This window comes from Brachyhypopomus gauderio, chromosome 1, assembly GCF_052324685.1.
Source record: "Brachyhypopomus gauderio isolate BG-103 chromosome 1, BGAUD_0.2, whole genome shotgun sequence".
NCBI lineage: Eukaryota > Metazoa > Chordata > Actinopteri > Gymnotiformes > Hypopomidae > Brachyhypopomus > Brachyhypopomus gauderio.
The window spans coordinates 8,466,443-8,478,772 of record NC_135211.1 but is presented as its reverse complement, the minus strand read 5'-3'; the positions used below and the strand labels follow the sequence as shown (position 1 = coordinate 8,478,772).

Here is a 12,330-nt window from a genome sequence, read left to right as displayed (position 1 = left end):
AAGAATACCAAACGAACAAGTAAATAACACAGATAGCGAATTATGTCAGTATAGCTCGTAGTTTGTTCATGACGATTTAAGTTCCAGTCAGGTATTATTTCAATTTTAACTAATAATGTAAAGTTTTATTTCTGTAGGCCTATGTATTGGTTGTGTAATGTGCTACTACAATAATTTTCTTTTTGGAATTACCTTGTTTTTCAGATGGAAAATTGATTACTTAGCTATCTGACATCAGTTCAGTGCTTATTACCGTAAGTAAACGAAATACCACGAAATTCCACTGTACAAGTGATATTCATACTCACTTGTAGTTAGGCAAAGAAAAATGTGCGCAAGATAGCTAAATAATAAATACAGGGAGAGGGACTTTCAAGAAATCTAAAAACTGATTTTCTGAAACTTTCCAAACTTTTTTTAAACAAAAGGCAAGGAGCATCTGGGGAATTTGAGGAGAGAGAGCGAGATAGAGAGCGAGATAGAGAGAGAGAGAGAGAGAGAGAGAGAGAGAGAGAGAGAGAGAGATAGGAAGAGAGAGAAACAAAGATTGGAGAACCAGCCATAACGTTGATTTAAATATTATCCAGGTGACTATAATAAGTTAAGGGAATAAAATATCAATGTCACTGTGTTAATCCTGGAGCTCCGGAGCTGAGTTTTATGATCTGCACATTACAATACGCTGCAGCCGCAGTAAAGTGTCTTAAAGGTGAAGAGAAGGATGGGCTTAGAGACTGAGCGAAATTCGGCGACGGAGCTCCTTCCATACGGTGTACAAAGAGGGCCTCTTCCCCAATATGATATGACGACTGTGGAACTTGCCGCTTTTGGATGATTTGGGGAACAAAAATCCCAAAATAAGAGATAGAAGGGAGTGGATGAGGCGTATGAACTGTCGGAGGAATACAAGAAAACGGAATGAACTAGCCGGGGACACAAAGGTAGGACCAGATACTGGCACTACTTTTCTATGCTTCGGATGATAGTACGGTCGACAGCAAGTTTGCTTGCTCGTGTACACCTGGCATTTACTTAGTTGTCTGTGGATTATGTAGCCATACTGCGGATATTTTCCCCTCTTTTGTTGTCGTAGTTTGTGCAGAGGGAAGTCCAGCAATACTTTTCGCCCTGTAATTATCAATTTACTTTTAAAACCGTATGGACTTTGAACTATAACAAAGGGTAAATATTGCGGTGGATCAGAGAAGGTTATGCGACATTAACTAGATCATGCTGAGCCTTGTCATAATGGTTTTGAATTGCGCCACCGAATGGTATTGCCCAGTGGTTCTTAAACTATTTCTTGATTTGGTACATGGTATCTATTATTATTATTATTATTATTATTATTATTATTATTATTATTATTCATAACCTTCTAATGTAGGCCCCTTGTTTATTAGTTGAATTCAAAGATGAATCGTAACCATGTAAATTATAGCCGTGTTGATACGCATTTGTATAGAACGATTTTATCTTAATTCAAAGAAGACGGGTTTGATTTATAATATGTTGGTGATGTTCTTGGCATAACATCTGAACATCATGCATTGGATAGCCTTTCACGTTTAGCTGATGCGTGGTTTAGGTAGTTTCATGTTGTTGGGATTGACTTCCTGGCTCGGCAACAAGAAACTGCCTTGATTACGTCAGTTCGCCTTCATCAAGGGCGTCCATTTCCACTAAATTACCCTCGTAGTCTCCGCAAATGGCATTGTAAATGAACCACTGTCGCCTCTGTTATCTACAGGACCCCCACCTGTTCCCTTTCCATCTCTGCTGGTTTTATGTGCCACTCAAGGATTTCTATAGTCGTCGGTGGGTGAATTGGGGCAGTAAACCGCACAGGGGTTGGAAAGAACTGTTTCTTTCTGTTTGATTGTTGAGCTATACTGGACTTAGGACAGCTTGTTGAGGAATAGAGAGAGATCGAGAACAGTTCAGCCTGTCTGGGCACTGCAGTTTGGCCTAACCGCCATTGGCCGTCAAAATGTCCCAACTTTGCACAAATATTTTAGGGCGTGCTCGTCTCGCTTCTGAAATTGTACTAAGAATGTTTTTTGATTGTTTTAAATATACTTTTAATTCATTTTGATTTGATGTATTCAGTAGCATGGGATTTTTATAGATGGGACCCTTTTATGAATTACAATACATGGTACATTTCTCAATTAGCTTTGGAACTTGAAATCATTTTGAAAACGTCTGGAAGTTTGCTTTATTATATACCAGATGCTTTATGTAAGCACATATTATGTAATTATCTGATTTGAAGTTAATTGCACAAATTGTCCTGGCTTATCTTTACCATGGAGTTTCCCCTGCAGTGGCCTTAAAATATTTACTGCAGTATATTAACTGCAATATTTAATTTTACTCATTTACAATGAGAAAAAAAAGTATGTTCGTTGGTTTGTAATAAATGTTTGTACATTAAATGATAATTTCATTTTCCTATGTGCCACCTACTTCGAACTGAAGACAAGGAATATTTCCAGTACCAAATAGTGCTGTAATGCTTTAAATATGGAAGACTGACTTGAAGTAACATAATTAAGTGTTCACTATTCCAGTCTGAGTATCCATTTAAATGTGTGTTCTGACAGCATGTTATAAATGTACATAGCAGAAAATATTTAAAGGTTAAAAAAAGTTTCTTGAGGTATTTTTGGGAAGCAACCTTGGCAGTTGGCAGAAACTGTGGACTGCAGTGAATACTTAAGTTTGAGTTTCAGCTTTGTTTTAAATGACATTACATATCCTTTAAACAATGGCAAACAATGCCTTTTGTGTAATTTAAGCATGTTCTCATTTTTAATACATTTTTAATTTTTTTCACTTTTTGTCAATGTTATATATTACTATGGAGAAACAGCAGCACTTTAGAGTTACTGCCAGATTCTAAATTGCTTTAGAATGTAGGGAGCTTCATGGCAGGATCGAGTAGAGGCTTTCAATGTGTTTATGAGTTGTAATGTTATCCAACTCATTAAGGCTACCAGTAAACAACATTTTGCAGCTTGCTGGAATAAGCACTGGTAGTCTATGGCATGCATGCTGAGACATAGGTTAAATAACCAGCGTCTGTGTTTTAAATAAAAACAAAACAATGAGATAATTAAAGTTGTCTTGTTTTATGGTTTATTTATTTTATTTTCATTTTTATCTCATAATGTTAGTTTTATCTCATAATGTTAGTCATAATGAACACAAACAACGAAACCACAGTATCTAATCATTGGAACAAACACGGCAGCCTCGCCCCAAGACATGAACACAAGCAAAGTTTTAAATCTGCATCTGATCTTTACGCCAAACATATTGTTCATCCATGCAGTTGTTGAGGGATACAGGACGTAAAAGTGTATGCTGAGGTATGCAGGACTTAGAAGAGTAAGTTGAGGTATGCAGGACATAGAAGAGTATGTTGAGTATGATTCTTTCGATTTCCAGCATTTATCAACAATCTAAAACATGTAAACAGTAAGCGTGGTGTGTATGTGTGTGTATGTGTGTGTGTGTGTGAGAGAGAGAGAGAGAGAAATTTATTACACTAAAATGATACATCCAATAGTTATATTTTAAATTAGTCAAGTTAGCATGCAGAAGGTAATACACGGTATTCTGCATTGAAAGGTTATTAAAGGAAGACTTAAAGACCTTAAGTAGCTTTAAGTAGATCATTTGCATTCTGAATGTTAAAAATCAAACTCACCTTTAGGTTTTAATTATATTTAATGATTTCTATGGTAGCAGGCTATAATTGGGCAAACAATTATTTATATCTCCATTTTGGGAGAGTATTTAAACTCGGGAAACATTGCAGTAATCTCAGCTAGCATGAGCAGTAGAAAAAAACAGATTTATATATTCCATAAGCAATATTTCTGCATTACACATATTCCTATACTCCTTGTATGTTGGCAATAGTCCAGAATTCTTGTAGTACCAAGTATACAAATAGCAAGAAAAAAAATACACTTGAGTTGTTTTCTCAAGTGTATATAGGCTGTATTAATGAAAAAAAAACATTTTCAATGCTATAATTACTAAAAACATCTGCTAAATTAACCATCACCATGAACCTCTCAGTATACATGTAGATACAGACATAAGTACTTAGACAAATAGCAATATATTTTAAGAAGAAAAAAAGAGTTCCACAATAGAGAATATTTTGATTTTATTTCTTAATTGTAGACAAAAAAAATCTAACACCAACATCTAATTCATATATGCTGTTAACAAGCCTAAATATTAAAATTAAAATCAATAATCAAAATTTAAGAACGAATGAGTTTGCAAATGTTTTCAAAATGCTTTTGGAACATTTCTGCCCATGTTTAAAGTTTTTCTTAGTTGACCCCGCCCTTGGACCAGATTAGATTAGAGCATCCCTAATTGAAAACAGATCCATTGGCTTTGCTCTGTCAAATATACAACATGTAGCCTAGGCCTACAGTTACCAGAAAGAAAACCTTTACACCTTCTAAAGTAGTTATTACTGAAATAATAGTAATTATGCACAGGCATGATCTCCTTCACAGTCTTCATTTCAGCACTCTCGGTACAGATAAGCAGTCTGAAACATTATAATTAAGATATGTAATGGGTACATTGGAAATAAGTAAAACAATCATATGATCTATGGAAACATTTGTGCACTCTAACTGATTTAAGAAGTGTGCAGGTGTGCGTGCCTTTTTGGACTGTTAAACTTCACTACTGATTCATTTATGGGATTGCCACCTTCTCAGCACTGATAATGAGTGGGACAAATACCTTTTTAGAAAACAAATAAAAGATTAAAAGGCCAGACACATCATAGTTTTGCTTTTCAGTGCAATATGGACATGCAGAATATCACGTTTAAGCATTTTGCAACGTGCATGTCTTTTTTTTCTTTGAAGTAATGAGCCTTCAAAAATGTTTCAGATTGGTTCACAGCCATTTATTTCCAGTGCCTCTTTCAAAAAAAGAAAACAAAACAACAGCAAAAAAGGAAATAACACATTAAAAAGTGTTGTTTGCAGCCTGTCCATTTAATAATAGACCTAATAAACACGATTTAACCTAACCCTAGGATAATTACATGGTAATGTGAAAGCACCAGCCTGTCATTAAAACGAGTTTCTACTCCTTGCGTCTATTCCCCTAAAGACGTCAGAGATGCGTTCGTTTTTGCCGGCATTCACGTTACAAAACACACAAAGAAAATAACAAATGGGAGGAAGAGTCTGTAGACACACTGTGAACACACTGTGAACGGTATAAATGTCCAGATTGTTGTTGTTGTTGTTCTTCTTCTTCTTCTTCTTCTTCTTCACTTTTCTTGCACATACCGAATGCATCGTTGATGCTTTTAGCGGCCTCTGGCTTTTAGGTACAGAACTGCATTCAACAATACAAAAGAAAAGTCTTTGAGGAAAATGAATGGGTCGCGTTAATCGTGATGGACGAGCAAGTTTACATAGTATTTTAATCAAGCGGGGTTTAGGGAAATCTTCCCTAACATTCTTAAAATCAAGTTAACAACATACGTTATGAAGCTTCTGAGGAACGCACCCTCAGAAGTGAGCACAGCGCTGTGCCAATATGAACTACGTTTATCAGTTGACAATATGCAGTAATAAACACCTAATGTAAAAATTGAATAGAGCTTGAGCTTAGGGTGTTATGAAGAGCTGAGTCCCTGTTTTGAACAAATACCATATTTGATGCTAGATTTATTTTGTGGACGCAATTCCAAAGGTGATCATAACGTCTAAATAAAAACGATCAACCTTATTCGAATCCTGCAGCGAGTCTTGAGTTTTACTACTTCGCATGAAACAACATGTTTTGTGTATGTAATACATTTTGTATTTAATATTGTTTGCTCGTCTCAAAGCACAACCAAATACTTGAATATCGAAAAAAAATCATATACAATTATTGGGAGTTTGTTTTATAATAGATTACGGACCAATGTCGTTCCATTAGGAATATTATGAGAAGTGAATGACCTATATTTTCCTTTCAACACACTATAGCCTACAGGGAAGCAGAGTGGTATTCCTCACGCCTGAAGCGGTCCGCAACTGCGGTGCGAAGTTGATTCCTCACAATAATCGAAACTAGAAGTTAAGTTTCATTCACCAAATGTCTGTCTTAATGAATAATTGATGTAGGCTATCGCTAGGACAGTGAAAATCATTCAGTTGCTATATTTTCTAAACCAGTACTAATATTTCCCCCATTCATTTCTGTATTACCTTTAAATAAGATAACACTAATCATAAATCTGAACACAGTAAAATTATAATAGAATTATGTCAAAAGGCAGGGGAAAACAGATATTTTAAGACGATTCTCCTAAAAGGTTACTGGGGTGAGTTTCCCAAAACGTTCTTAGCGCTTTTGGGAAACTCACCCCTGATTTGTAGATTTGGGACGAAACTTAGAGTTATCACGAGGGTGCTGAAATTATTCTCCTTTAGTCTAAGGAGATGCTCTGACACATTTGCAGTCTTCTTCTTATGTTTTCTAGTTTTCTCATCGTATGTTAAAAAAATTCAAGCGGTTCCAATTAGAGTAATCTGCGGGAAACAGATGCTGAACTAGGCTGTAGGCGTTCCAAGCTTTACATACACGTAATAGTCCTTCCAGTCCGTTTTCTTAGAGTTTTAAACTTTATTTAGGCGTAGCATATAACTTTCCTTTAACCTTGCTGGTTTAAAAAGTGAGTGGCGGGTGCAAATATACGTGCCTTTTAAAATCGTGTTTTATTAGGCCAAAATAATTGTGTTGCGATTTACTACACAGGCCATAACTTCAATACATGTATTATTTACTTCACCATAAAACAATTTTACATTTGAAAATAAGGTATCTTTCAGTTAAAATTTTGCTAACAAAGAAATTATAGTAATTACGCAAGAAAATAGTGCCCGAGTAAAATGTTTAACGTACCTCACGCTGCAGGACGCATCGAAATGTTGTCTATTCTTGAAAAAGACCACTTGCACCAATGGTTATTAATGAATAGAAGTCAAATGGATATTAGCCATGTATAATATGGATGCCATTACTATCCAAAGAGATCTCGCGCATTAATCGCCAGTGTAATATTTTTTAGTAAATAAAATCACGTGGGCACTTTCAGCCAATGGCAAGCAGAAGTCCCCGAGAGCAATAATTACCTGACTTGATTGTACTATGACCACATAAAAAGTATACATACAGTTGATAATAATCTGTTGTATGTTAAGAAGACGAGAGATATCGTCATGTCAGCCACTGGTCCTATAAGCAATTATTACATGGATTCCTTGGTAAGTGACGAAAACGAAGAAGTACTGATGACACGTTTCTCGGCATCTGAGGTACTGCCACCCGGCTCGCGTCCATCGCCCCTCGTAGCAGAATACTCGGAATTTCCTTCGTGCAGCGTCGCACCCAAAGCTCCTGTCTTCACCCCGTCTTGGACCCCTGTACATTCCCAGCCAACCGTGGTATTCCATCCCTATGGTCACCAGCCTCATTTAGCCACAGATTCGAGGTATATGCGGTCATGGCTTGAATCCATCTCAGGGGCCGTATCTTTTCCCGTCTACCCGAGCACCAACAGCAGACCTTATGGGTTGAAATCTGATGGTTTTCCAGAGCACAGACCTGTCGAATGCGTTGTCGCCAACGATCGCAGCAACTCGGAGCATTACTATAGTCCACCGAGGGATGCCAGGGAAAAGACGAAACAGATCAACTCATCTCTAGAAGTGGGTGCACTCATGTCTGGCACGATTAAAGAGGATAAACCAGAGTTAGATCCGAGTAAGTTTGTCACTGTCTGCCCTTTTGTTGTAGAAGCAATATTAACGTCTAGAAAGAACTTTGGATTTTTCAATTTCAGTGTCCTTTGAATGAAAACCTCTCTTCCTGTCTGAGACCATTTCAGACCAAATGCCAATGGCTTGAAGGCTGTAAACAGACAGGAGCCATAAAGTGGCTATAAAATGAACAATCTCCGAAAACTACCCTTTTATGGCCGAAATGAGAATCAGCACAGAATCGTACTGTTCAAGAATCCGAATGTTTAACGCTGGACTATCATTTTAAGTAATTTATTATTTATTTAATGTTTGGTGCATTATAGTTCTTGATGAAATTATAGAAAATTGCACATTAGTTTTTACGCACGTGATAATTCTCTATGTTATAATATACTAGGAGATATAAATATTTCCTACATGTTTAGTCATTTTAATTTAATTAAAATGTAATTTCACAATTACATTGTGAAAAGGTAATTTCACAATTTTAAAGATAGATAGATAGATAGATAGATAGATAGATAGATAGATAGATAGATAGATAGATAGATAGATAGATAGATAGATAGATAGATAGATAGATAGATAGATAGATAGATAGATAGATAGAGCTTTATTGATCCCTTGGGACGGATCCCTTCGGGAAATTGCAAAAATGGCCTTAGATCTAAAGCCGCCCCGCTGTTGGGCACTGGGCGCTCATTCCTTGAATTTGCGCACTGTCCAGTGCCCAAGGAATGAAGGAAATACCTTCAGGCAACAGTGTTACATGTAAATAATTATAGGCTATTTCAGGTCCTTCATACAAGCCAACACCAGAACAGAATGCTTTAGAGGTGTCCACAGGACCTGTGAATACCTGAAACTGAAGGCTTTTAAGTATTTTATGAGCCAATAAAACCAGTGGACATAGTCACATTTTTATGACAAGGTCCCTGTAAGCGCCAGGAATGCCTAGTGCTTATATAAATGAAAGAGGAACGAAATGCGCCACTGTAATTTGTAAATAGGGTAATAGGGTATTTGTTGATAATTTATTTGTACATTAAAAATATGACTGCAGATTGCGCGCACCTCAACATGGATCTCATTTGTTTTTTTTTTTACAGATAACCCTGTGGCCAATTGGATACATGCGCGATCAACGAGAAAGAAACGGTGTCCTTACAGTAAATACCAAACCCTAGAACTGGAAAAGGAATTTTTATTTAACATGTACCTTACCAGAGACCGTCGGTATGAAATGGCGCGTGTTTTAAATCTTACCGAACGACAGGTCAAAATTTGGTTTCAAAATCGACGCATGAAAATGAAGAAAATGAAGAAAGATAAAGCACAAAGCAGCGAGTAGTATTCGGTCAGTGGACTGAAACGCTGAGCGAGAAGCGAGGGCCAGTTATATATTGTTCAGGAAACTCTTATTCGTAGTGGCCCATTGGACATAGGCCTAGACACAACCCACCATAAACAAGCGAAATACACTCCTTTAAATGATATCGTACCGTTGTATAGTCGAAAATGAATCTATACATAGGCTACTGTGTTTTCTATTTTACTTTTATGTATCAGTTAAATGTTACTAAATGAGACAATATGTAGGCTGTTTGTAGTCTGTGGCTATTTAAGGGCCTGGATATTTTTGTAGCTGTTGCAATTTTATAAGCTAGGCTATTTAATGTTAGAAGACTAGGCTACCAGCTACTTTAGGAAATGTTCAAAATAGGATTTTCACTTTTCATCTCTAATAGTAGCCTATATATTTGTATATTTGTTATTTAACATTAACGTGTTAAGGCGTGTGTCTGCATTTAGTGGTCAGACACGTTGTGGTTCCATTGAGATTGCATATGACACATAAGAAATAAATGGTGTGATATTTACAACGAATCTAACCTTCATAATAGCCTTCGCACGAGTGACAAGAAGACTTTTAATTTACCACTTTCAACCCTAAGGATGTAAAAAAGCGAAAATGTGAGCTATTGCGTCAATCAATGGAATAGTATCATTTCCGATAGTAGCGAGAGTAGACTGGGGGATTTTTATTAAATGCAGCTGGGACTGTGGCTAACATTCGAACCCACTTCCTGAATGTTCCTTCACCATTTCTAATTTGCAGGGGGCGAGACGGCTTGATTTTGAGGGTAATATAAATCGGATCATTTATTTAATTGGTTTGAATTTGATTTGAATGCCTTTAATTAAAGGACTCGGGCGATATCTTGTATGACTGCGATCTCTTTTCTCAAACTATTGTAAAACCTTTGTAATCAGTTGCAGTTGCTCATAGAAGTGCTTCCAACTACCAACGACTCGCAGCGTCCCCGAGACCTTAACGTTGTCATTAATCGACCGAGAGTAAAGGACGAGTAGCGAGTTCAGTTATTGTAATATTTAACTCAATATAACATGTTAGCTTAATTAATCTGAACACTCTAATGTACAGCCTGAAGTAAATATTCGGTAGCTGCAGCACACTTCTAAAAAATATATATTTGCTTCTTTACCTCTCTTTTCATCTTTAATCATCAAGCAAATTAGGAAAGTACTTTGGTGCCTTTTTGTCATCATAAATGCTGGAAAGTTTTTAAGGGTGACCCAAACAATGCTGACAGCGTGCGAGGGTTTCTGCTTAGTCGGACATTTCGGCTCAATGTGGTTTTACCACTCCGAACCGGCAGCTCTGCTTTCCTAAAACGTAATCAAACAATGCAAACCTGGGAAGTGGCTAGACGTCTGGACTAAATTACTTTATTGTTTTTATTGGAGGCAGCACTTCCACTTGTTACAAAGAGGTTATTACGCTTGTCTTTTGGTCTACTACAAACGCGTCTGCCCTTTTTCACACCCGCAGTCCCGTTCAGTGGAAACAAAGGTTGTGGCGCATCTGAAAGGCCCTCCCACTCTTCGCGGCGAAAAATCTAGCGGGTGGGTTTAATAGCTGTTATTAAATTGCGTGGATCAAAACTGTTTTAGTATGCAATTATATGCTATACAATGGTGTATTCACTGATGATTTTAATTGGACTGCCTACAAATTTACAATGATTACTGTGATGTAAACTATTAACTATTGAAAATTGTCCAACGGGTATGTTTTTAGGGCATTGAGGGGTAGGGGTAAAATGTGTTATTCTGGCAAATGGGGTAAAAATGGGGTTTCTGATTAATGTCAAATGTAATAAGAAGGTTTTTAATAGGGTATCTTCACTGTTAATCAACCGAACATGATCTATTTGCTCGAATATATTCGTGAATAAAATCTGATCGGAAATTTGGTTCTACAACTTATTATCAATCTTTTCGAGTCTACAGTTGCTTATCAAAACAGAAAAGGAATATTAATAAGTAATGTCCAAATGTCCAGACAAACTAATCTAGTCGTTGTGTCTACTAAGAACACGTCGTTGTGAAATTGACCCAGTAAAGCGGACACTAGATGTCGCTAATCATTCGCTTTTTGGTAAAAATGTACTCCTGGAATAGAGAATTGTATGGATTTTATGTTTGTGCTGGTTAGTAACAATTAGAAACCTTTATTTAGTATTGAGAGTCGTTTCTGAAGCTTATTAAAAAGGAATATGTAGTTTTAAGGTACATTTATTTTAAGGTTTTAATATTACTTACATTTATGAAAGGTGCATGGCCCATATTCACGTACAGCCTTTGGGGATTTTCTCTAAGTGAGAATTTGTCTTGTTTTAATTATTTTTTTTTAGAAAAAATAAATATATAATTATTATTATGATATATACCTTATGCCACTATTATTATACTATAACAACATCAGAAATAATGCATGCAAAATTAAAACAAAATTCAAAATGCATCATGCAGGCTAGCCAAGGCAAAATTGAGTGCATTCAAAATTCTTTCATTTTTAATATTATAAATCATTATAAATCGTATAAACTACTATTACAATAATAAAAATAATAATAGTATAAAAAATAATAATTGTAATGCATGTTCAAAATGGTTATTTGCAAAAGGGTTTTAACCAGTGTTCATGAACATATTTCCATTCACCCAATTTGTCCGCTGTAATTGTGCAATTATGTTAAATCCCAACATTTCATTTTCTCCTTATACTTTTATTAGAGTCATGCAGCTTACAGGCAAGGCAAAAGTAGGCCTACATTCAAATGCTTTAATTTTTATTAGTAGAAATTACATTCAAAAAGTCGCAATAAAATGTTAATGACGCTTTTTGCATATAGGTTATACATGTGCACTACATACCTTCCAAGATATTTTGCAACGTTGCTTAATGTGCAACATCTCTTGTTCACCAGCAGGGGGCAAGCTTAGCTTGACCTCATTCATGGAAACTGAGTAAGGTAATCAACACTTCAAAAATTACGGTTTGTTCATTGGACACAATTGTGGTTGACTCTGAATAGACTCTAATTAAATAACAGTGACACCTAAATAAATTTAATTTAAACGAGATTTCTCAATAGGATGATGACATGCTGCCGTCAATAAAAGTAAAATGACCATATCAAACAATGATTTT

At 36.1% G+C, this 12,330-nt stretch overlaps 2 protein-coding genes across 2 annotated transcripts in view; both read left to right on the top strand.

Annotated features, from left to right (window-relative positions):
• The first annotated feature begins 572 nt into the window (after nt 1-572).
• LOC143481987 (homeobox protein Hox-C5a-like) overlaps nt 573-12,330 on the top strand; it is a 51,384-nt gene continuing 39,626 nt past the window's right edge. The window contains exon 1 of the transcript XR_013122137.1: nt 573-941. The gene's annotated coding sequence lies outside the window, so the exon portion shown is untranslated. The remainder of the gene's footprint in view (nt 942-12,330) is intronic.
• LOC143481759 (homeobox protein Hox-C9-like) lies at nt 7,156-11,543 on the top strand. The gene is made up of 2 exons (XM_076979926.1): nt 7,156-7,812; nt 8,921-11,543. The coding sequence occupies exons 1-2, from the start codon at nt 7,269-7,271 to the stop codon at nt 9,160-9,162; spliced, it is 786 nt and encodes a 261-aa protein (XP_076836041.1). The 5' UTR covers nt 7,156-7,268; the 3' UTR covers nt 9,163-11,543.

Coding starts and splice junctions, on each gene's coding strand:
- LOC143481759 (XM_076979926.1), top strand. CDS start 7,269: ATGTCAGCCACTGGTCCTATAAGCAATTATTACATGGATTCCTTGGTA. Junction 7,813..8,920: donor TAAACCAGAGTTAGATCCGA/GTAAGTTTGTCA, acceptor TTTTTTTTACAG/ATAACCCTGTGGCCAATTGG.